The sequence below is a fragment of the Gossypium arboreum genome, chromosome 3 (genome assembly GCF_025698485.1).
Source record: "Gossypium arboreum isolate Shixiya-1 chromosome 3, ASM2569848v2, whole genome shotgun sequence".
NCBI lineage: Eukaryota > Viridiplantae > Streptophyta > Magnoliopsida > Malvales > Malvaceae > Gossypium > Gossypium arboreum.
Genome location: NC_069072.1, coordinates 1,201,340 through 1,227,361, shown reverse-complemented (window position 1 = coordinate 1,227,361; position 26,022 = coordinate 1,201,340). Strand labels below are relative to the sequence as shown.

Below are 26,022 nucleotides of genomic sequence, written 5' to 3'. Positions count from 1 at the left end.
GTCTTCAGAAGATCAAGACTGCAGATAATCCCGCAGATATGATGACCAAGGTGGTAACAGCAACCAAGTTCAAACATTGTTTGAACTTGATTAATATCCTGCAAGTTTAACAGTTGAAGAAGGCACTATCAAGTATTGTTGTCAAAAGCAGAAAGAATTGTGTGAAGATAAGATTATCCTAATCAAATCTTCAAGGTGGAGATTATTGGAACCAACCATTCTTTGAAAAGTCAAATGGGGTGGGCACCGAAAGAAGAAAGTAATATTGGTTGGCAAGTTGGGTTAAAAGTTGGCATGGGATAATTGCAATTTTGGTCCCTAATTGTATAGGGACATTGCAAGTTGATCCTTGAACCTCAACTATAAATAGGCCTAACCATTTCTTACTTTCTTCATCCCATAATTGCCATTCTCTACTTAAGGCATTATTCTCTCTCTCTATTTGTAAATTTCACTTGTAATTTTGGAGTGAAATATATTTGGTAGTGCCCGAGGACGTAGGCAAAATTTGCTGAACCTCGTTAAAATTCTGGTGTTCTTTATTATTTGTTTTGCATATTTTGTGAATGTGATTGTAGTGATTTATTGTGCTATTAAATTACGATAGAGGGATATTCTGGCTAGGAAAGACTTGGTATTTAAGTGATCTTCGTGATCTACCTCTCTTTCCTGGGAATTGAACTTGGTGTGATTTTTCAGTACAATAATTTTACTCTTTCACACGCTTCCGCGCAACACATTCTTGAACCAGTCTTTGTTTCAAGATTTGCTAGGCATGTCACAAGAAGAGTTCGGATATAGTCATCCTACAGGCGGTCTCACGATTCCCTGCAACGAAGACACCTTTCTCGAAGTTACCTCTCGCTTGTATTAATTTTGAGATGATTAACACAAACCAGGCAATCCAATTGTGTAAAGTAAACATAACTAATACCTTGTAAACACTTTTTTCCCATCCTTTTTGCCTTAGGGAGCAAACAATAAGTCTCCCTAAGTGGAAAATTACAGATGGTGGTCAATGTAACTTGTATCAACCAGTATTGAGAATGACAGTTCCAATCACATAATTCACTTAAAATTTCTTTTCTTTTCACGATCTCCTATGGTACAAAATTACTTCATAGTAATATATATTTTTATATAATTTGAAAGACTTTACATGTTTTTCTCTGTCCTAATAAGCTGAGATTGATCTACATAACAAAGTTCATTACTGTAATTGCTTGATATTATATATACCATTTATATAAAGTATGAACTTGAAAAGTATTAATAATAATGACTTGAACTTAATTGATGATGCTATCTGTTCTCCAACACAGTACATCTAATTTCCTTTTGACTTGACATTCTATCTCCCCTTATCGGAATCTTTTTGCCAAAGACTTATATACGAAGAGAACTCAACAACGTCAGAAATGTGGATTAAAAACAGATTCATCTGTACGGGTATCCATATATATACATAGCACCACATACCAGAAAATTTTGTGAGCTGTCAAGGCTTAATATTATCATGGAACAATTTTATTGCAGCATGGCATAGACAACAACCAGTATAAAATGCAACCGGTTGGGGTTCCAATGAGGACTAGATGTAGCATTTACGACACACTATGGGCGGTGTTCGTAATGTATTGTCTTACAAGTTACTCACCAATGGAATAGAAGGTGAAGGTCTCCCACGTTATATGTTTCCTGTCATTGTCTCACAGATTATATGTCTCTAAAATAGCCTGAAATAAACGGCAAAGTAGTTGGTCCTTGGTCGGTTATTCTTTCAAGTCTTAACCATGGAATTCTTTATAATCCTTTGGAAGACAACACCATGTGATTCCCCATGAACCCATGTCTTTCTCATTACTGATCAGACCCCTTCAATTGCACCTTCACCACTCATTCCATACCCCCCACTTAATAATTGATGAACATGATCTCCTCTCTGCCCCATATATCTATATATACAAGTAAGATTAAGTTCATTGCCAACACCTAGTTTCAACATTCTCAAGTTTCCTTTCCAAGTTATCTAAGATCTTCCTACTCTTCCCTTTGAAGCACACATCTATCAAAAACAACAATGGCTATCCGCCTGCCTCATATCATTAGCTCTAAGAAAGTTCCCAAAGGCTACTTTGCGGTTTATGTTGGAGAAAACCAGAAGAAGTTCGTGATACCGGTATGGTTCTTGAACCAGCCTTTGTTTCAAGATTTGCTAGGCATGTCACAAGAAGTGTTCGGATATAGTCATCCTACAGGTGGTCTCACGATTCCCTGCAAGGAAGACATCTTTCTCGATGTTACCTCTCGCTTGAACTGATTTGTGAGAGAATTAACACAAATCAACCCATACAATTTTGTAAAGCAAACATCACTAACATCATGTAAACACTTTCTTCTCCCATCCTTTTTTGCCTTGGGGAGCAGATAATAAGTCTCCCTATGTGGAAAATTAGAGATGGTGGCTTCTGTAACAATTGGAAACACATCATTCAATTGAAATTTTATTTCTTTTTAGAATGTCCTATGGTCCCCTTGTTATTGTTGATTTCATATACAATTTAACTATAAAAAATTCACATTGTTCACAAATTATTTCAACTTCCAAGCTATGTTATATAAACTAATCATTTTCTTAAAAATAGTTGTTCTAACAAGGGGTATTCATAGTTCGGTTAAAATCGAATTAACCGACCGAATAGATCTAATTCGGTTAATTAGTTAGTAGCCGAATTTAGTTCAGTTGAACGTCAGTTAATGATTTTTTGAAATTTCTATTATCGATTAATTCGATTCGAAATTAGGTAAATATCCGAATTAATTAATTAACAGAAATAAATAATATATATTATATATAATTGATAACTTCTTTTTTCGATTGTTTACTTTCAAGATTTATGTAATGTTTCTAATGTCTTATTCTCACCTCCATTTAAAATTATTTAAACTATTGCTTCAGAAAAATATTTGAACTATTAAAAAATAAACATTAGCAATGTATTTTTACATGTTTTATACTTATTTTAATAAAAATTTCAATTAATGTATTTGAAGAAAACTTCGATTCAGTTAATAGTTAATGATCTTTACATTTCAAGTAATTCGATTAATGATAATTCGGTTCAGGTGTTAACCGAACCAACTGCTTGAACCCCCTAGATAAAGATACGGGATATGTGTCAGATCTTTTCCAATTTTGTGATTGGATAGAAAAAAGGAAAAAGAAATGATAAAGAGAAAAAAGAAAAAAGTTGAATTTTTAAAAAGGATAAAACATATGGTTGTTGGAAGTTGGAATCGAACCAGATCGATTGGAAGGGTTACATTGAGAATCAATTAGTATATTGCTAAAAGAATTGAACTGGTTTTTGAATAAATCACTTAAAATTGATTGAACCAGTGCAAAAACCTATAGAGCTAATTTTTATATTCTTTTAAATTTTTATAAATATTTTAAAAATTAATAATCTAACTAATTTAACTATCGGTCTGATTTTAAAAATCATAACAAAATTAAATTTAAAAATATATAGAATGTTAAAGCCCACCATAAGCATTATATATATTAGTCTTGGGTTTGAAGGCCCAATATTTTTAATTATAAGAATAAATCCATTCCAAATAATATATTTAACATATATTAAATTAAATTTTTTCAAAATTATTTGTATAAAATATTAATGTAATGTATTTATCATCACATAACCAAACCAATAATTTATGTAATTAAAATTTTATATTATATATAACGAGCCTTTATATCTATATTTTTTCTTAAATCTTTCTCTGTCATATTTTGAATCATTATTTTAAATCATAAAACTCTCAAAATATGTACCTATATATAATATTCATAATCGAATTCAAACAACATAATTGTACCATATAATCAAACATTTACAATATTTTTAAACACAAAATTAATACTGAAACCTTTTATTTATTTATTTTGGTACTTAATCAAATTATAATTACATTACATACACACAAAAATCAAACTGTCATCTCATTCCAATACATAAAATCCATGATTATATTAAGAAATTGAAAGAATTAATTAGTTGCAAATTACAACAAATCCACCTCTTATTTCCTCACTCAAGAGACTTGTTAACCTTCTCCCAAGGCAAAAAAAAGTGAGGTGAAAAAAAATAGTGTACAATTTAGCAATGGTGTTTGCTTAAAAAAAAAAAAAAAGAACAAAAAGAAACAGTATTCATCGACCAAATTTTAGTTAATCCCGTTCAAACGAGAAGCAAGATCAACGAAAACGTCTTCGCCGCAAAGAATTCTAAGACCACCGGTCGGATGGTCGTAACCGAACTCTTCTTCGGACAAACTCAATAGCTCTTGAAACAAAGGATTGTTCAAGTATGACACCGGTATCACAAATCTCTTTTGACATTCTCCTACATACACCGCAAAGTATCCTTTCGGAACATCCGCTGTTGACGATGCTCGAAGAATTCTCTTAGCATTAACGATACGCATTGGCAGACGAAAACCCATCATTTTTTCTATCGAAAGCAAATCGAAAAGCTTTTATTTCGATGTTTTTAAGGTATCGAAAACAAACTTTGAGTTATTGCCAATGAAGTCAATCATAATGTGTATATATATAGATGAAAAAGGAGATAAAAGGGTTCATAAGTGGTTCACATGGCGTTGTCTTCCAGTTCATATTAGCAAGCCTGGATGATAAACTGGCTCAATTATTCCAGGACCCCACTCTGACATGGATGATTTGAATGGTTGAAAAAACATATACAGATATATTTCTTGAGACATATAACAGTTACATTTTTATTTTTCATTTATGTTGCTATGGATGCTTGAAACATGCAATATGAACGTTAAAATCTCATGCATGGTATGCTAATTTTACTTGTTGAAGCTTGGGAACTAGAATGGGGGATGTAATGAACTTGGTTAGTTTTCGTGAAGGTGTTCGATGTTAGGGGGATTATATTCGAGATGTGTTGTTGTTAGGGTCGGTCAATCGCTATCAACACCTACTAGGAAGTCACTGAGGAAGGTGCATGGAAAAACAAAAAAGTTGGGTGGTTTGTAATGGTGGTTTAGACTAGAGTGTAAGACATTCGATTTTGTGAGATACTTGAATTTTATTTGAAAGAAATTTCAACTTGATTTAGTAATTATCAAGTCAAGTTCGAGCTTAGTAATATTTGATTTAAAGGGTTTGCGAGTCTTATCGAACTTTTCATGTTTTTATAGGGTAAACTACAATAGAGGTCACCCAGCTATGAGGTTTTTTTTTTGGTCACCCAACTATAAAAAATTACAGAATAGCCACCAAATTATTAGTAAATTTCTTTTTTGGTCATCCAACTATTCAATTTTGTCTTTTTTAGTTACTAATTGGCAAGCATAAAAATGTAAGCACCCAAAAAATCTAAGATAGTTAGTTGGGTGACAAAAAAATACAAATTTAAATAGTTGAGAGACCATCGTGTAACTTAACATAATTTGGTGACCAAAAAGAAATTTATAATAGTTAGGTGACCATTTTGTAACTTTTTATAGCTGAGTGACAAAAAAATCACAATTGGGTGACTATTAATGTAGTTTACCCTTTTTTTATATTGTTAAATTACCTTATAGCCCAAAATATATATTATTAACCAATAAGCTTTATTTTCGAGCCGAGCTCGAGTAAAAAATTAGCAAACGAGCTCAATCGAGCTCGGTTATATCTTGAGTCGAGCTCAAACTTAAAAAAATATTCGATTAGGCTCGAGTTGAGTATCGAGCCCCAAATTTTGAGTTGATCTTGAGCTTAGCAATATTCGGGCTTGACTTGGCTCGATTATACCCTAGTTTAGACCATAGAAAATGCAAAAAATCATTAAAGTGGAGGTGATTTACACTAGAGATGATGTGAAAACCTACTAAAAATTGTGGGTTCAAAGTCTAAAGAGCTTAGAGAGCTTTTTAGGATGGGCAGCTTGATGTTTTCAGAACTAGATCGAACCAGTTGGTTGGATAAGGAATCGGCCAATACACTAATTTGAAACAAGGCAAAAAAGTAAGTTGATCTATGAATCAATAAGGAGTAGTTGAACCATATTTTATATTTTTAATATTTTAATACTTTTAAATTTATAGGAATTTTTTAATAATTAATATTATAAAAAAAAGAAGAAATCTCCATTATTTCACTATCTCAATATGCGAATCAAGATTCTCATTCAGAGAATATTTACTTTTTTTGACACAATGTCTAGAATTACCCATAATCCCTTCTCAATCTATAAATAAAAGGATTATACACTTCAACGTACTTAAATCGAAGTTCTCCTATATTAATAACAATATCCATACCTATTAAATTTAAGACTCAATTGACACGATTGTGTTCTTTTTTAAGTACTTGCATATAACGAAGTGAGCTTTGCAAAACCGATACTCAAATGATAAATATGTGAGTACCTAAAGAGAATCGATTTGAATTATATGTATCACGACACCGTTCGACGAGCGACAAGACCAAATAGGGTTAAGGACAAATGTAGAAGTTCACATGAAGTTGGGTTATAGTTTCATGTTTTGGCCAGTTTCCAAAGACCTGTTGAGAACATAATCATATGTAAATTGGCAGTCTAAGGCCCATTGACAGCTAAGAAATAAGTATCTAATTGCATCTCATTATTGGACAGATAATAATAAACCCCCCCCCCCCATCCATTCAAATAATAATAATTTAAGTTGCATCCAAAACTAAAATGGATATGAGTTATCTGTCTAAGTTTAAAGATTTCTTTGAAATTTGAGAGAGTTTGAATAAAAATATTAGATTGAAAAAATATATTTGGGTAAAAAATTAAATCCATTTAAAAATATGAGTTAAATTCAAGCTCAAACATTTAAGACCTAAGCTTAATCTAATCCAACACGATTTCTAAGTTTATAACATATTATATTATGTAATTTATAATGCATAAAAATTAAATCAGTATTAATATATAATATTATAATGTAAACAATAAAATTTATTAAGTTGCATTTATATAAAATTATAATAAATGAAAAATTATTAAATTAAAATATATAAATTTTTAAAGTTTTAAAAATGATTTGGGTAGATTTGGATAAAATTTTAGGCCATAGTCAAGCGGATCAAGCTTAAGTAAATTTAAAGTGTATCGATATCATGCTTAAACCTAGTATGAACTCGGCTCTATCTAACCCATAAATACCTTAACTTTTATAGATAAAAGTGATATTATATGTTTAAAATTTAACCATTTATATTTATTTTAAAGATTTTTATGAGATGTTATCACATCATTCAATAATCAAGTATCAAATACAAACTTTTAATTATATGTATACATGTTCCTTGATAAAAATGAGTTTGTAATATCCTATCATGGGTGGCCACTTGGCTCAATGTGTGAGTCTCATGTGAGTTGTTTATAAATTTATCTCGATTTAATTAGTTAAAAATAGATATTCGATTCGATTCTTGTAATGACTAATTTTGATTATAACAATTGGTATAGTCATAACCTAAAAAATAAGAAAAATAATTTGTCATTTAACATATTGGTTACAAAGACTTAGGTTCACAAGTGAATGGGAATGCAAAAACAACCCACCATTTTTGCACTTGCAAATTTGATTAAAAGGTTAGCCATTGCCATATCCAAAACTCATGAGCTTTGCATACTATCAATGAGATCGATGAAAGCTTCTTTGGCACAAGGGATCGTTAGAGCACCCATCGGATGATTAAACCCGTACTCTTCTTCGGCTCGACTCAACAAATTTCGAAACGAAGGATGGTTGAGGAACGAAATTGGAACAACAAATCTCTTCTTTTCGACTTCACCAACATAAATAGCAATGTGGCCTTTAGGCACTGATGTTGTTATCTCCGAAGATGAAAGACTCCGTTTTGGACCCGACTTAGCGTTGACGAGCCTCGGCAAGCGAAAACCCATAATGGTTTTTATGAGGCAGTAGTAGATGAGGAAATATTGTAAGTATTGGCACACAATGTGGGTTAAGAAAAAAAATATGTATTTATAGAGTGCAAATGCTTTGTTGGTTCAATAGGCTCAAGCTAATTAAGTGGTGATAGAGAGAATGGTTTAGGGACATATGTAGTGAGGTATCACATGGACTTGTGTCCCAACATCTATATGCTGCTGTACAATAATGGCCCATTTGAAATACTATTTAGGGTAAACTGTATTAGTAGTCACTCAATTATGATTTCTATTTCTTTTTTGGTAATTTAATTATAAAAAACTACAAAATGGTCATCCAACTATTAGTAAATTTCTTTTCTAGTCACTCAATTATTAAATTTTGTCTTTTTGGTCACACCAGCTGACGAATTTAAAATTGACATAATAGTAACTTTAATTCTCAACATTTATAAATTATGTCAATTTAGTCTTGACTCTAAAATTTTTAATACTCAACATTTACACATTTCATAATTTGATATTTATTTTTTTACAGTTTTGCTTTTCTTTGTAACATCATGGATTAATTTTAAAAGATTGAGAAAATATGAAAATTACTATCTTGGATTTTTGGGTGTTTTCAATTTTCGTATATTTTCAATCAAATTTAGCTGATATTTTTTTTTTAGCTTTTTAGGTGAAAGGGTCACAAAGAAAAGCAAAACTACAAAAAAAGACCAAATTACACGATATGTAAATGTTGAGGGCTAGATTTCTTGAAATCAAGGCTAAATTGACACAATGTAAAAATGTTGAGGGTTAAAGTTGCTATTATGCCAATTTTAGAAGTTATCACTATTTTGGTGACAAAAAGATAAAATTGAATATTTGTGTGACCAAAAAGAAATTTACTAAGAGTTGAGTGACTACTAATGTAGTTTACCCTATTCAAAATTATCATCTCCATTAGCTGCTATGAATCAGTAGGTTACTGCCCTACATGTTTTGCTGATAAATAAGGATTCAAGACCAGAATCTAGCTGTTTTGCTTTGCTTTGTACCTGTTTGTTCTATGCCTGTCTTGAAAGTTATCAGTTACATGTGACATTGTTCGACGTCTTCGATAAACGAAGATCGGAAGAACCGGAACTCCTCCATATTTAAGGCTGAACATAAGTACCATAAACCATACCAACCAATCTTGTAATCTTATGATATTATGCCACATTCACCAAATCTGGACTTTTGAAAAGATAAATGGATTAGACAAAGTAATCTAAAGTCAAAAACCGACACCGGAAAGTCAAGTCAGCTATCATGAGAATAACGAATTTCAAGCACTATACAGGTTCAAAGACAAGGCCTAGAAAGTCAACTATTGAACTACCAAGAGGATTGGAGCTTTAGATTGTTAAGTGGTGCAAATCCCTTTTTGTTTTAGTGGTGTGCAGGGCATAACATTGATAGTTCCCAATCTACACAACATAAATTTTGATAAGGGTTAAATCATTATTTGGGGCTTGAATATCACAATTTTTTTCATATAGAGGCTTGAACTTTTTTAATTTCAAGTTAAGCCCTGAATTAGGTAATTGTTCTCATATTGGGGCTTTATCTTTTTTTTTTGTCCAAGTTAATCCTTGAACTTGACAATTGTTCTCACATTGTGGCCTAAACTTTAGGGTTTTCAAAGATTAACTTAAATAAAAAAAAAGTTCAAATCACAATAGGGAAAAATAATTGTCAAGTGACCAAAACAAATTCAAACCCAAATGTGGGAAAAATTGTCAAGTACAAGTCTTAAAAAGTTATTTAACCCTTTTGATAAAGAAGGGAACATTTTAATGCTACCATATGGTTCATGAAAATGGCAGAGTTCATCACTTGTATGAGGTATAAATTTATGGGAAACTTACTAATCACTTACCATTTGGTTGAAGTTGAACAGACATGAACTTTACATATACATGTATCTGTGGCTATAACAATGCATGCAACATCATGGTTATTTATAGGTAAAAGTACCATAAAGCTCTTTGTACTAAGAGTTAGATTGCATTTTCTCTCTCTATTCAAAAAATGGGTAAATTAGTCCCTATATGTAGAATCAAAGGGCAAACAAATTCTTTTGTTAAATATTTTATCAATTTTTGAAGTTAAAAATTAGTCCTTGTACATCAGCATGAAGTGTACGTAACATATCATGTATAATTATCTGGTTATTTCGTCAGCCATGTTAATTATTAACAGTGGAAATGGATGAAAATTTTAACAGAAATGATCAATTTGCTCTTTGATCTAATGTACAGGGACTAATTTTCCTATTTTTTAAGTAAAGGGGGCAAAATGCAATCTAACTTCTAATACAAGGGTCTCCATGGTACTTTAACATCTATATGCTGCTGCAAATTGCAATATGTAGATCATATAGCTCAACAGTATGAAACAAACAATAATGGCCCGTTTGAAATACTGTATATCATGGGAGCATTGCCCATATGATATTGATGAAGATGACTTGCCTTAGCATACCATATGGATGGAAGGCTATATGTTCAAAATTATAATCTCCACTAGCTGCTATGAGTCAGTAGGTTATTGCCCTACATGTTTTGCTGATAAATAAGGCTTAAAGACCAGAATCTAGCTGCTATGCTTTGTAATGTTTGTTCAAGTTATCAGTTTCCATGTGATATTGTTCGACATATTCGATAAACGAAAGATCGGAAGAACCGGAACTTGGTTGGTTGAGCCTCCATATACAAGGGAGTACACTTTCAAGGCTGAACACAAATACTATAACCATACCAACCAATCTTGTAATCTATGATATTGTGCCACATTCACCAAATTTAGACTTTTAAAGAGATAAATGGATTAGACAAAGTAATTTGAAGTCAAACACCGACACCGGAAGTCAACTCAGTTATCATGAGAATAAGGAATTCCTAGCACTAACCAATGTTTGCTCATCATGATCACAAGGCCTCGAAAGTCAACTATTGAACTACCTAGAGGATTGGAACTTTAAATTATAAGTGGTGCAAACCCTTGCTTTTTGTTTGTGTTGGTGTGCCCCCAATCTACAACTTTAAACACCCAATGCTACCATTTGGTTGAAGTTGAATAGATATGAACTATACTTATGTCCTTACATGTAGCTGTTGCTGTAACAATCTATAAACATACCAGAAACAGCTATAGTAAAGCTTACATATTGATGAAGGATGACTGTCATCTTAGACAATTCAAACTCTAAAATGAAGGATGACTGTCTCCAACAGAGACAGTGGTGTGCCTGCTGTCTCTAAGGACAAAAGCCAATGACTTCGTTTCATGTGCAAACTCCTTTTTAAGTTTTATTGGATCTTGAGATGAATCTATAAAGGTTTTGGAAACAACCAATAATGTTTAGCTGGAAAGCAAATGCTGTAAAAAAAAGGTGTCTTTATAAACCCAAGTTTCTTTGACTAGGAAATGGAAATTGACTCACTTTAATGGGGTCTGTTTAAGGACATAACTCATGAGTCACATGGATATGCAACTATGCAAGCAAGACTTTTGCAATCATGGATTATCCATGGCCTACCAAACAATAGAAAAACAATCATGATGGTACAGCTGAAATTCATAGGATTATCATGGACTTTATGATTCCCAATGCATGTCCAACATACCAGTACTATATGCAGATAAATAATTCATTATTTTGCTAAATGGCAAGCCAATACTAGATATCATTCAGATCAAATTGTCATAAAAGTATCATGGAAGTCCCTATATTAAAAGTCAGATTACATTTTGTCTCTTTTGTTCGAAAAATAGGCAATTTAATCCCTACGCATTAGATCAAAGAGCAAATTGATCTTTTCTAATAAAAATTTCATCAGCTTCTACTGTTAAAAACTTGCGTTGCTGACAGAATAACAGGACAATTACATGTGGCGTGTCATGTGTACTTTACTCTGACATACATGGACCAATTTTTAACAATAGAAATGGATGAAATTTTTAATAAAATGACCGGTTTGCTCCTTGATCTAATGTATAGAGACTAATTATCTCATTTTTTAAGTGAAGACGACAAAATGCAATTCAGCTCTTAATACAAAAACCTCCATGATATTTTTACCATCAAATTGCTTACTATTTGATCAAACTACATAAAATATAGCCTTCAGTGCCATGTGCACAAGTCTTGTGACCTTACGGATTAGACTCACAACCAAACTATTATCCCTTCATGTGAAGTTGTTTCTTGACCTGTACAAGTGATGAGTTGTTGATGAACATTATAGCTATGGGGGCCTAAATTTGAAAGGATGATAGGTTGAATGGAAACATAGAGCCTATATGCTGCCATTTTCTTACAATCCATGGCTTTGTTTAGAGACTTTTTTTATAAGTTTCTGCATATTTCAGTGATTGGTTCTTATACCATTCTATTATTTGGATTGATAGACACATGTGTGGCGTTCTCTAAATACTGACATTTTCTTTATGGCTGGATATGGTTTCAAAAAGAGAGCTAGTGATTATTGGCTCAATATGACAATTAGACTTGCAATAAGAAAGGTGAAGATTCACTGAATGAGTAAAATTCAACTGTGGATGCACAAATTTCTAGGACATTATGTCTGAAATACAAAATTATAAAAATACTTGTTTAAGAGTCAGACTACATTTTATTTTCATTATTAAAAAATTAGGAAAATTAATTCGTATAGGAAAACTGGTCATTCTGTTAAAAGTTTCATTCATTTTGTGTTAAAAATGGGGCTTTGTATGTCAGCATGAGATACACGTGGTATGCCAGATGTAATTATCCGATTAAAAACTTTATCCATTTCTACTATTAAAACTGACCTGTCTAAAATGGACAAATTAGTCATTATATGTTATATCAAAGAGCAAGCGTTCCTTCTATTAAAAATTGTCCATTTTTACTATTAAAAACTAGTTATTGTATATCAACATGAGGCACACCTTACATGTTATGTGTAACTATCTGGCTATTCTATTAGTCACGTCAGTTTTTAATTATAGAAATAGATGAATAATTAGACAATTACACCTAACATGTCACGTATACCTCATGTTGCAATAGGGGCCAGTTTTTAACAGTAAAATTTTTAACAAAATAATAATGTTTCTCTTTGATCTAATATATAAGAATTAGTTTACCCATTTTTCAATCAAAAGGGACAAAATGTAATCTAACTCCAAATATAAAAACCTCTATAATGCTTTTACCCAAAACCATATGATTTTCCCGAAGTAGGATGTAGGAAGAACAATGTGATTTTTTTTTTTTTCTTTTGTGGATCTCTTTCATCCAACATTTTCTTTCTCTTAATGTCTTTTTTTTACTGTCATAAATTTCTATGTTTTCTTGTACCTTGAGGATTTTGTCTTAAGCATATGATAATCTCTTGTTTTGTTTGATAGAGACAGATTAGGAGAATCTAGTATTATCTCTGATACATGAACCAAGAACAATATACCTAAGGTACTTACTGTTATCGTCGATTGCATTGCCTTTCATGGGGGCACAAATGAGTTCACCGTCGATGTTGCCTTTTTACCTGCATGCACCAAAAGAGCATTGCCAAAAATAAATAAATGAAAATCAGTCTCTTCCTATTCGGAGCAGGCAAGAGTTAAACAAATAACTTTTTTCTTTTGCTCGAAAATGAGTAAATTGGTCTTTTTTTTTAAAAAATAGATTAATTTAATCTCTGTCAATTTTAAAAGTGACCAACTAAGGACAATTAATCACGATGTTAATTCATAAATTGTACATGATTTTAATTAGTATAATAACAAATTTAGCCCTCAAATATTACACATTCTTTTAATTTGATCCTAATTTAATAAATTTATCTCGCAACATTTGTGTAAATGTACAATTGATGGAATACATTAACCCATGATTAATTATCCTTACGAGGTCTCTTTCAAAATTGACAATAATTAAATTGCTCCAAGTTTTTTGAGAAAAACTATTGTACTAAATTTCGAAATTGAAAAAGACTTGTAAAGAGAAGTATCGGTTTTATGAAACTCTTCCTCCCTTTTGCTGAGAATCATCGATGTAATGTTTTCCGAATGATAAACGGTTTAAATAAGACATTGACAGTTATATAGTTCATCTTGACATAGACCATTCATTCACATTAACAGTATAACAAGGACATTAATGCTTATTCTTTTATCTTTATGCATAATTCGACATAGACCATACATAGAACATTCAAAGATCTAATATGTGCGTGTATGTAATGTGAGTTGACATATCAACAACATATATTCCACACTAATAAACAATCAGATCAGTTCAACAAAAGAAAAAGATAAAAAAAAGTTTCATATTGAGTTTGAATTAAAGGCGAGTAAAATTTGATTTCATTAAAAAAATCAAAAAAATAATTAAATTTCAAGTTAATCGAATCAAGTTATTCGAATTATTCGAGTTCGAATCGAGCTGAATTTAACAATTAGAATAATAGATTAGTGTAAGTACTCTTTTAATCCTGTTAAGTTTGAAAATGATAAAATTAGTTTCTCTCTTAACAAAATTACAAAAAAATCAAAATAAATTTTAAAATTTAAAATAATTTTAAAACTAAAATAGTTATAAAATTCTAAAATTTATATTTTTAAAATATTATAAAAATTTCAAAAAAATTCTAGGAAATATTTAAGGAAAGTTAAAAATTAAAAATTTTGTAAAATAATAATTTTGGGGTCTAAATAAGTTAATTAATGATTCAAGTTTATCGCATTTTTATTATTTTACTTTGAAAAAGTTTTCAAATATATATGATTTTAAATTTATGTATTGTTATATGGAATTAGTTATATTATAACAAGATTTTAATATGACATGTTTAATTTTTAATTTAACTCAAACAATTTCACTTGATTCGATTCGACTCGACTTGAAAAAATTTCAAATCAAGTTAGGATGATAAAATAGAACTTGTCAACTCGATTAACTCGAAATTTTCACTCAATTCAACTTGATTCGATCGAACGCTCACCCCTAGTTTGAACTTGACAATGGTTCCCACATTAAAGCCTGAACTAAGCAATTGTTTTCACGTTAAGGTTTAAACTTTTTTTTTGTCCAAATTAGTCTATAAACTTAGCAGTTGTTCTCATATATAGCCTAAACTTGGCAATTGTTCTCACATTAGAACTTAAATTTTAGAGTTTTCAATGAAATATCATGTACTAACTTAAACAAAAAGAAAGTTTAAGCTCTAATGTAAGAATAATTGTCAAGTTCAGAACCTAATTTAGATAATAATAATAAAAAATTCAGACCTCAATATAAGAATAATTGTCAAATTCATTCCATAAAAAGTGAATTAACAAAAAAAAAAAAACTTTGATTGAAGTAACAAAACATAAAATCATCCTGTCATGCTATGTTTACAGCCATAAGATTCAGTTTTGCAACTCAAACTCAATAAAGTCCTAAGATTCTTGAGAAAAGCAATTAGTTCAAAGATAATGCCAAAATGGAAATGATAACTTAAAAATTTAGAAATAACTTGTTTTTAGCAAATTAATCCATAAATGAATGGATAAGGAGAAAAAATCTATTACTGTTACAAAAAAAGTTAGATGATCATTAATGGTTTGTCTTTAAAACATTGTTTCAAACAAGTGGTGGGGATATAGAGGCATAGCAATATCAAAAGTATGTTGGGCAGTTGGCACCAAGAAAAGCAATTTATGAAGGCACAGGAAGTCTAAGTTCAATGCTTTAAGAGAACTTAAGCAAAAATAAATAAATGAATTTTTCAATACACTAAGATCAAGAACATGCCTACCATTGTAAAAGTCAGTGCTTTTCTAAGTTCAAAACATTGGGAAATATATATATTATAAATCTTCACAACTTGTAGCCTCCAATTTTTATTGCTTTTTTTTTCCCTCCTAAGTTCTTGTAGGCCAGCAATGCCTAGCAACAGACAAAGCAGAACCATGTGAAACTTAACCAATTGCTTCACCTGATATGTTCCTTAAACATTCTCTCAATAAACATATCCTTACCATGGAGGGGCCTGAGTCCGATTATATATTTTTATTTAAAAAAAATTTATATACTATAAAAAAATTGATGTGACTAATAAAATAATTAGACAGTTATACGTATGTCATATGTATTTCATTCTGGCATATAAAAACTAATTTTTAACAGTAGATATGGATGAAAAATTTTTAACAGAAAGATCGATTAACTCTTTAATCTAACTTATAAAAATTAATTTACTCATTTTTTAAGTAAAGAGAGTAAAATATAATCAAACTTTTACTATAAAGATCTCTATAATACTTTTACCTATTCCTCACTCTGTCTATATATACATTTAACCATTAAAGATACCATTTCAAACCACCCAAGTCTTTCCCTCTTCAAAAACATTCCATCACTTACAAAAAAAAAAAAAAATCAAATCTTTTCTATCTTTTTTGTGTTCTTCTCTAAGATGGGTATTCAACTAACAGGACTAGCTCAAGCGAAGCAAAAGCTACAACGAACGCTATCGGGACGACTCGGCAACACGAATGTTCCTAAAGGCCATATTGCAGTTTATGTTGGGGAAAGCAACAAGAAAAGATTTGTGATTCCTATAGCTTATTTGAATCATCCATTGTTTCAAGACCTTTTAAATAAAGCTGAGGAAGAATTTGGGTTTAATCATCCAATGGGTGGTCTTACAATTCCATGTAGTGAAGAGTATTTCATTAGTTTAACAACGTCATTGAATTGTTCATAGAGGTATTTCATCATCAACCATGGATGCATTAAAAAGAATAGCAGTCTTTTCATAAATTTTTCGTTTTTTTTTTCTCTCTTTCTTCAGTAGGGGTTAGCTAATTCAATCCCTATGTAAACACTGCTGACAACAAAAATCCTATTCGTCTATGAAAAAGTTGGATTAATGATGAACTCTTTTTCCTTATATTTTTATGGAAAATTCACAAATTGCATGTAAAATTAAGATCAAACTACTTGGCAAAGCATTGAACAACTTACAAGAAGTATATATATGTATATATATAACATTCAGAGACTCTTAAACCATTCATGAAAAAAGGAAAAAAAATGCTTGAAATCATTCAATCTTGCATACCCAAATTATCGTTACTTGTAATACTTGCTTTTGTCCATGACATTTGTTTTCTTGTTTAACCTCAGAAACTTGCTGCTTTCAGTTTTAAGACAGAACTGAAAAGCTTGCTGGGTCTCACGTGGTCGTTAGATTTTCATGACATTTTAAAAAAATTTGATATAATAAATATGATGGATTGAATTGATAAAATTGAGTGATTATAAATTATAATGTTTTGAATTGAAATTTCATCATATCTAAATGATTTTCTAGATTTTATATGAAAAATAATTTTTTTAAAATAATAACTTATGCTTTGTAAAAATAAAGGGCTTTAGGTAAATTCTTTATTAAGTTGGATCCTATTTGAAGGTAAATATTCTAGTATAGATTATATTTATAAAAATTATTTAATAATTAAATTATAGGTAGAGTAGTAAATTAGTTATCAATAAACAAAAGAGTTCGAATTTATTGATACAAGAAAAAATAGGTGATGTAGATAAATGGTTTACCCTGTTTAGGTCTAGTTGAAAAGCCATCAAGTAGGGTGGTTGAAGTCAGAGATGTAGGATGCTTATCCTTAACCTTAGGCCTTAACCTTAGGCCCCAAGCCTTATATATATGGTCTCTCTAATCTCAAAATGCCACGTATCGAGTCGCTATTGGTGGATCAAGGGTAAGTAGTCAAGTGGTTTGGTGTCATAGGTTTAGAAAGAGTGGCGTTATGATATGCCTTAGGTCATCTCAGATGGGACGTGGTAGTTGAGACCTAATGTGGTGATTAATTTGTAAGTCTATTTATTTGGTAAGTTGTAAAGCCGAAAGGTTTTTACGAGGAGTTCCTCCAAGGGGTTTGCTTGTACTGCTCGTAGACTCAGTTGCTTGAGCTATCCTATAAAGGTGTAATTATGTTCAATTTAAAAAAAAATAATTGTTTTATTTAAGCATTTCAATAAAAATAATAAAAGGTAAAAAACACAATTATATTAATATTTATTACTTTATTAAAATAAATTTTAAATAATTTTCCAAATTAAATTGATGTTGAGTTGACTCATAATACCAACTCAGGCACATCATATTATTATAAGGATATTTTAATCTTTTCATACTTTCATCGTGGTGGTCAGATGATCATGCTTCAAAGATGCATGCATGCACCGGGGCATAGAATCAACAATATTATACTTAAATATCTAGCAGCTTTATTGCTAGTGTGACAAGTCAGTTGTAATATTTATAAAGTTACAATAGAACACTTGAATATTCCAAGGACCAAACCCAAAAGAGTCAGAGAAAAAGTGATCACTAAGCAACTTACATGCAAATAAGGAGTCTAACTAACTACTCGCTAAGTTTTATATTACGGCAAATCATATCAAGGTTAACTATACTAATTTGCTAACTAACACTAAAAAGAACTAAATCGTAAAAAAAGATAAAACTTAGGCAAATAACAATTAAATAAAAAAGGAGGTTTGCTGACTTCCATGTTGTTAATTAACCTTAAGCAAATAATAATTGAATAACATTCGGACTAAATTGTAAAAAAGACAAAACTTAAGCAAATAACAATTAAATAACATAAAGTGGTTGGTTGAGTTCCATGTTGCTAATTAACCTTTGGATTAGGGATCTAAAAGGCTTAAACTTCTAATTGGCTCAACTTACCTCTCGGTCACCATTTCACCAAATTAGACGATTTAGTCTGATTTATCTCTCGACCTCACCAAACTAACTCGGGATAACTGAATTTATGCTCAATAGGCTCTCCTCTTAGTCCCACCTACCTATATGTTCCCTTAGAGGTGTCAATTCTAAGTTTTAGATTTTATTCAATTTAGTACATTTTTTATAATTTAGTCCCTGTGTCAAAAACTAACTAAGCAACATTTTCATCAACCAACCGCCCTAAATTTAGCTACTCATCATCATTCCAAAACAATCAACAACCCAACATACATTCAAATCATGCATTAACATAAGCACAAAGATAGGGTTAAAGAAATCTTAGTGTTTCTTGATCGTTGCTTGAAGAAGATGAATGTGGGAACAATGGTGGAACAAAATAACACTAAAGATAACAATTTTTATCAAAGAAAATAAAATGGAGCTTAACTATATTAATGATTAAGGGTCAAACTGAAAATAGAAAACAAGTTTGAGTACTAAAAAGCAATTAAGACCAAGCTATAGTGAAACTTAACTAACTAACTACCAATACCACTAAAAATCAAAAAAGTTTGATGCTAAACCTTAAAAGGATGAAGAAGACAACTCTGACCCTAAGCTAAAAAGATGAAAGAGCAAAAATAAAGCAGCCTTCTTTTCTTTTCAGCCAAAAGTGGCTTTTAACAACTGATTACAACCCAAAGTTTTGGATCAACATGCCCTTGGACATTGTATTTTGATTAGTGTTGGTGTTGGACAAAAACTACTCTTGCAGTTTCTTAAGGTACACGAACTAAATTGTAAAAGTTTATCGATATAGGTTTTTAATTGGCCAAAAGCTTAGGGATTTAAATTGCAATTAGTTAAATGTCTAAAATATTAATCAAACCAATTTTAATATATATTGGTGGATTAAAACATTAGCATGTCATTAATAAGTTAGTAAACAAGGTTAATTGAAATTAAACATGACTTAATTAATTATAAAAGTAAAATTTAAGTGGGATGAATGAGAAGACTCATCTTCTCTCTTCATTCACTACCAAACCAAAGAAGAAAACATGAAGAAGAAACCTTGAGAAGCTTTGTACATTCAGCCCTTAATTAGGTAAATTTTCTAGGTCATTTTCTTGTAATTTTTATGTTTTTAAAGTCATGGGAGCTTGATTTAGTTAGCTCATGTACCAATTTGTAAAACTGATAAAGTTTTTGAAAGTTTCCATTGTTGATTTTTTTAATAAATTGGTGTTAAATTGTTAGATTTTGAGCTTAGATATAAAAAAGGACTAGATTTTAATGTTTAAATGTTAATTTTTGAGCATAAGGACTAAAGTGTATAAAGTGTGAAATTAATGTGAAATTTTTGTAATAATAGATAATATAGGGTCATAGAAGGATTTCATTGAGATTAGTTTCAAAATCGAAGCTCAAAATTGAAAGTTATGGCAAATTTTGTTTTAGGGACTAAATTGAATAAAATGAAAAACTTTAGGGGCAATAAAAAAACTAAATTAAACTGGTTCATGCATATTATGGTATGATACAAAAGTGTTTGTTATTGATAAATCGAATTGAATAATTTTATAGATCGGGAATTGAACCAAATCGGAGATAATCGAGGAAAAGGCAAAATTGTTTATTAGTCCTTGAAGATTTGGTTGTTTGTTGTTTTGACCAGGTAAGTTCATATGGAACTTATTGTTTTGTTTCATGTTATAATTGAATTGTAATTATTTTGCTTATTAGTTTATATAAATGTGAATTTGGTGATTTTGGCATCAATTGGACTAAATTGCAAAGTATAAAAAATATGGTATTTATGGATAGGTACAAAGTACCAAAATGGAAATGGAATGTTTATAAGATTGGTATGACATGTATATGTTGTTACAAGGATTGAAATGATATGATTACAGTAATAATGTCTGTGTGAAGTTAGTAAAGGATTAGGATAAGTATGGCATGCCATTAAGGGCAAAAATGGAAATGATCAGGGATTTACATGGTTATATGAGATCCAACATTTGTTGTAGATTCTCGGTTTATATGTATCATTGGTTTTGCCTGGACTGGTAAACTCGATATGATGTCAACTTATGTGAGCAAATTCATAAATGTCAACTTGTGTGAGCAATATAGTCTTATGTATCCGAGTTGATTTACTAAGGTTCTCTCGTGCGAAAATGGTAACCTAATGGAAATGTAATTTTTGAAATTATTTGAACATGAATTGAGTTACATATGCTTTCAAATTGAATATGAATTGAATGGTACATGATTTTAAATGGAATTGTTGTGTATATATATATGTTTTGTGTTATAAGTTCTTGATATGTAAGTGAACTAACCTATTGGTTGTATTTTTTTATATACATATGGTACTATAAGGATACCAAGGGATGCCATATAGAATGTCAATGTATTTAAATGTTTAATTTGTTGTAATGTTAAGGTAAGTTAAGTAAATTTCATATGGACTTACTAAGAATTCAATATGCTTACTCCGTTGTCTCTCTTTTTCCTTGTAGATTGCCAACTTACGGAACATGTCTATCGGATTGTCGAGAAGCTCACACTATCTCGTTATTGATTCAGTAGTTTTTCAATCGTTTTAAAGTTCACTTTTGTGGCATGTACATAGGTGTTATGTATTAGTTAAGCTTGAATGTTGGTATAGTTTTGAAACTTATCTATCGCATGATTTTGGAAAAGTTAATACCTAAAAAAATATGTATGTTTTGGTAAACATGTGTCAGATATGTTTGTGACCATTGAAATAGTATATTGGATGCAAATAGGTATGTTTCAAGAATATAGGTAAATGTTTGACAATTGGATATTTACTATACATGTATCCAATAGTAATGGAATGATGATTCTAATGGTTGATTAGGAGCTATAAATTGATATGAGGTTGAATGTGGACATTTGTACTTGTTTTGGTATGTGAATAGAATGCTTTGATGCAAGTAAGTTAGCTAAATGAACACAAAATGTTAAGTTTGTGTGGAAGCTTTGAAATAGGTAGCAAATTGCCCAAATTTTACCAAAAATAGAATCCACATCTCGACGAGCAACTTCCCTCGTCGCAACGTCGGCCGACAGTAAGTCACGTCACAACGTTGTGTGGCCTGAGGTCACGACATGACAAACTGTTTGGGAACGTCACGACGTGGAGGAGGTGATGTCACAACGTCCACTTTGAATTTTCAAAACTTTATAATTTGGTTCTATTTCAAGCTCGAGTCAACAAAAGAGTTTTCGTAAGCTTGATTGAGGCTCCGATTTGATTGCTTAACTTAATGTAAATGTGATTAACACTTAATTGCATGTTTGAATGAATTTTTACTGTACAATTGACTATAGCTGCTCTGGCAATGAATATGGCATCTTGTAACTCGGACCCGAGGATCGGGTCAGGTAAAGGGTGTTATAATGGCTAACTCTTATATGTCTTAGGTTTTTTTAGTTTGTATGTACGATAAAGTTAGCATTTTATATTATTCCATTAGTAACCATCTGTTAGTGCATTTTTGTAAGTAAAACACAAGTGAGTTACTTGGTTTAACAACTAAGTTTTCAAGGAGAAATCTTAGTGGAGAGTGATCTTAATCTTAGTACGAGTATGAGGTTGCTACATGGTGAATAGTATGACTTAAATAAGAACTTGTGAATGATCGAATATAGTGGATTAGCTCAAATAAGAACTTGTGAATGATCGAATATAGTGGATTAGCTCTCTAAGTAAGGTCCCATAAACGTAGGTAAAAATTGAACTGCACAATCAAACTTTTGGTGGTGGTGCTATTCACTTGTTAGTTACCTCAATTATAATTACCCGTATATCAACTTTCATATCAACTTGCAAAAATCAATTATTTCTTCAAAAAGGTTATATAGCAAAAACATGCTCCATGAAATTGAAATTTTTTTAGACAATTTAGTATCGTAATTGGCCCTCTCAAAATTAAACATCAAGATTCCTCGCTTCGAATAATTTTGTTGATAGCAAAAGAAACTCTATTTAGCTTTCATGCCTTCAATTCAGTATGACATAAATATCAACAAGGATGGAGACAGAAATTTTTTTAGGAGTCGAAATAAAATTATAAATTTTAGAGTGACTAAAGTTAAAAAAAAAAGAAGAAGAAGATTAAATTGCATTATTAACTTCTTTTAGGGAGTCAAAAATAAAAATTTCCCATTCAATTCAAAATTAAAGGGTTTAAGTTTAAGGACTTAAGAAAAATTTTCCTATTTAACCAAGCGAGCCAAAGCCTCTACCTGCCTCCTATTCAAAATTATATAAATATCCCTATTCAAAATTTAATATATATATATATGTAATTAGGTGCATTTTTCAATACTTATCTTGAAATCTAATAACATAACATATAAGTGATCATTGATAATGTAAAATTGGATAAAATGTGCGTCACCCCATGTGAATATGATGATACAATTCTTGGTAGTACAATTTAACTTAGTCGGTGGTGAACATTATTTAGCTTTCTCTTTTTGGGTTGAAAAACAACATGCATCAAACTTTGAATGTATGATAGGCCTTAAAATGAAAACATTCACTATCGGTTCTTAATTTGATTAGTATCAATAATATTATAATTTTTTAAAGGATATAGACTCAAACGTGCTTAAGCGTGTAATATCTTCCACTTTAAGAATTAAAAGATTACAAATAGTTTAAAAAGTTATATAAAAAAAATTAATAGAGACTAGCGTATTTTCTTTGAAACCCAAATCGTAAAAATTTTCTAAAACTTTAACCGTTGCATTTTCCCCTTGTATTAGGAGTTAAGTTTCATTTTGTCCCCTCTACTAAAAAATGGATAAATTAATTCATGTATATTAGATCAAAAAGTAAATTGTCCTTCTGTTAAAAACTTTATCCATTTCTAGTGTTAAAAATGGGCTCCTGCACGTTAGCGTGAGGTATATGTGGCATGCCATGTATAACTGTCTAGTTATTTCGTCAACTATATCAATTTTTAAAAATAAAAATGAATGAAATATTTAACCATTTTGCTCTTTAATCTAACTCACAGAGACTAATCTACTCATTTTTAAGTAAAAGAGCAAAATGCAATATACTTCCTAATATAAAAGCTTTCATAATAGTTTTTCCGAGTTTGGATTAAACACAACTATTCAAACTTTTTAAACTACAAAAAGTCAAGTGAACATGTTAGGTCATATTTTACATTAATGTCACATCAACAATTTTTTTTTATCAATCATTATAAAATGAGTAAACTACTTAGTTAGTCATCTAATTTTTTAAGTACTTTCATTTTGGTCACTTAAATAAATAAATAAAAAACTTGTGATTTGGTCACATCGTTACAATAATTTATCGTTTTGATCACTGAACCATTAAATCCTTAACGAAAAATGATTGTGCATGTCATGTCATCAATTTTGGAGTTTTTTTAACCCTTGTTATTGTTGATCATCTTCTTCCTCAACCCATTTTTTCCCTCCAAGCCACCCCCTTGCTTTCACAATTATTTTTCTTCTTCTTCTTCTTCCTTTGCTCCCTGCTTTCTTGCAACTGCATCATCTCTTACACCACCCAATACAATAAATTAATGTAACGGCAGTGCAAGTTTTTTTATTTGAGTGATCAAAATGAAAGCGTCTAAAAAGTTGAGTGGCCAACTAAACAATTTACCCTTATAAAAATAACAATTTTACTCTTTTTTCAAAAGTACATGACTTATAAAAACCAAAACCTACTAGTGCTATAATGCAAAAACATGTACAATACTTTTACAGATAAGAAAAATAGACCAATCTACCTAACTGGCAATAGTGTTTTTGACAATGACTACTTTATTTTATTCACTTCCTTGTGCAAGACTGTATGTTGCAAATTTGTAATGGGATTGATTTCTCATTGTTTAAATTGATAAGCCATTTATGGCAAATAGGATAGAACATGTAATTATTGTCATTCTTCTTAGTTTCAAAACAGACAGCTAATAACCTAATGATAAACTTAAGATGATCAAATGAATTCTAAATTCTTCTAGGTTTAATTTTGGTTTCGATCTCTATATATTTTGCATATTTGAAATTTAGTCCATTTATTTATAATTTCAAAGATTTAATCGCTTAATTCTTTTGAGTTAATAATTAAAGTTGAATGGATAGTACCTTCAAATGACATCCGTTAAATTGGATTATGTATAGGAGTGAAGTAAAAAAAAAATTTAGGGGGGCCGGAACTAAATTATAAAATTTTTGAGAGATCAAATTATAATTTTATCATGTATTAATTTAAAATTCTATCATTTTTTAAGGGACTAAACAATTTTTTTTCATATTTTGAAGGTCAAAGTGTAATTTTACTATAAATTAACTTGTAATTTTATTATTCTGAAAGGATTGAATTGAAAATTTTTAATTTTTAAAGTGCCTCAGTCGTCGCCTCTAATTATGTAGCATTTCGTGTGTCCAATTTAAAGTCACATGGAAGCCATGTAAGGAAAAAGATAGTATGGATTTTCATTTTGTTTCTCTAAAACAATGGTGAATAACGTTATAACCCCGGATTTAATATTATTATTTGCTTGCTTGGCCTTCCATGTGTAATGCTGGATACATGAGTAATTTTTTTTTATTTTATTTTAAAAATGCAACATACTCCAATTTAATTGAGAAATTCTTTGACAATGTTATTAATTAGACTTTAATTTTTTAGAAATTTCATTAGTATAAATACGATATATTTATAAATACAAATAAATGCACAACCAACTATAATGTAGAATCAAATCAATATAAAGCACATGACAAACAGGAGACCTACAAAAGCCACACATGACATATAGAGATCTATCCATGGATCGGGCCATAACTTGATTCCAAAAAAGAAATCAAGCCAAAACCCATTTTTTATTTGACCCACCCAAAAGCACATTTCATTGTTCAAAATTTAATGAAAATATTAAAACATATTTTTATATTAATATTAATATATTTTATTGTTAAATTTAAGTTTTAAAAATATTTTTTATTATTTAAATTAAATTCGGGCTAAGTCAGTATATTAAAAACTTTGTCCAAGCTCAATCAATGACAAATTTAGACATTCACATATAATGAGGCTAGAAACCTAAACGTCATAATTACGCATAATGAAACTCGAACTTTGGTACTCTAGAACCCAAAACTTTTACCTTAATTAGGACTTTGATTATTAAATAAAAGAGTAGAGGGACTCAACTTCAAATATGTAAAATAATTTGGACCATTCTTTTAAAAGT

General features: G+C 30.4%; 3 protein-coding genes across 3 annotated transcripts; 1 reads left to right on the top strand and 2 right to left on the bottom strand.

The window, feature by feature from the left end:
* Window positions 1-4,031: 4,031 nt before the first annotated feature.
* LOC128290190 (auxin-induced protein 15A-like) lies at window positions 4,032-4,584 on the bottom strand. Its single transcript, XM_053025361.1, has one exon. It carries the CDS (start codon window positions 4,510-4,512, stop codon window positions 4,231-4,233), a length of 282 nt encoding a protein of 93 aa, XP_052881321.1. The 5' UTR covers window positions 4,513-4,584; the 3' UTR covers window positions 4,032-4,230.
* A 3,089-nt stretch (window positions 4,585-7,673) lies between these two features.
* On the bottom strand, window positions 7,674-7,964 carry LOC108474897 (auxin-responsive protein SAUR21-like). The gene has a single exon (XM_017776937.1). It carries the CDS (start codon window positions 7,962-7,964, stop codon window positions 7,674-7,676), a length of 291 nt encoding a protein of 96 aa, XP_017632426.1.
* An 8,359-nt stretch (window positions 7,965-16,323) lies between these two features.
* On the top strand, window positions 16,324-16,899 carry LOC108475394 (auxin-induced protein 15A-like). The gene has a single exon (XM_017777356.2). It carries the CDS (start codon window positions 16,436-16,438, stop codon window positions 16,724-16,726), a length of 291 nt encoding a protein of 96 aa, XP_017632845.2. The 5' UTR covers window positions 16,324-16,435; the 3' UTR covers window positions 16,727-16,899.
* The last annotated feature ends 9,123 nt before the right edge of the window (window positions 16,900-26,022 follow it).

Bases quoted from the DNA above. Each gene is read 5' to 3' on its own strand.
- LOC128290190 (XM_053025361.1), bottom strand. From the start codon at position 4,512: ATGATGGGTTTTCGTCTGCCAATGCGTATCGTTAATGCTAAGAGAATT.
- LOC108474897 (XM_017776937.1), bottom strand. From the start codon at position 7,964: ATGGGTTTTCGCTTGCCGAGGCTCGTCAACGCTAAGTCGGGTCCAAAA.
- LOC108475394 (XM_017777356.2), top strand. From the start codon at position 16,436: ATGGGTATTCAACTAACAGGACTAGCTCAAGCGAAGCAAAAGCTACAA.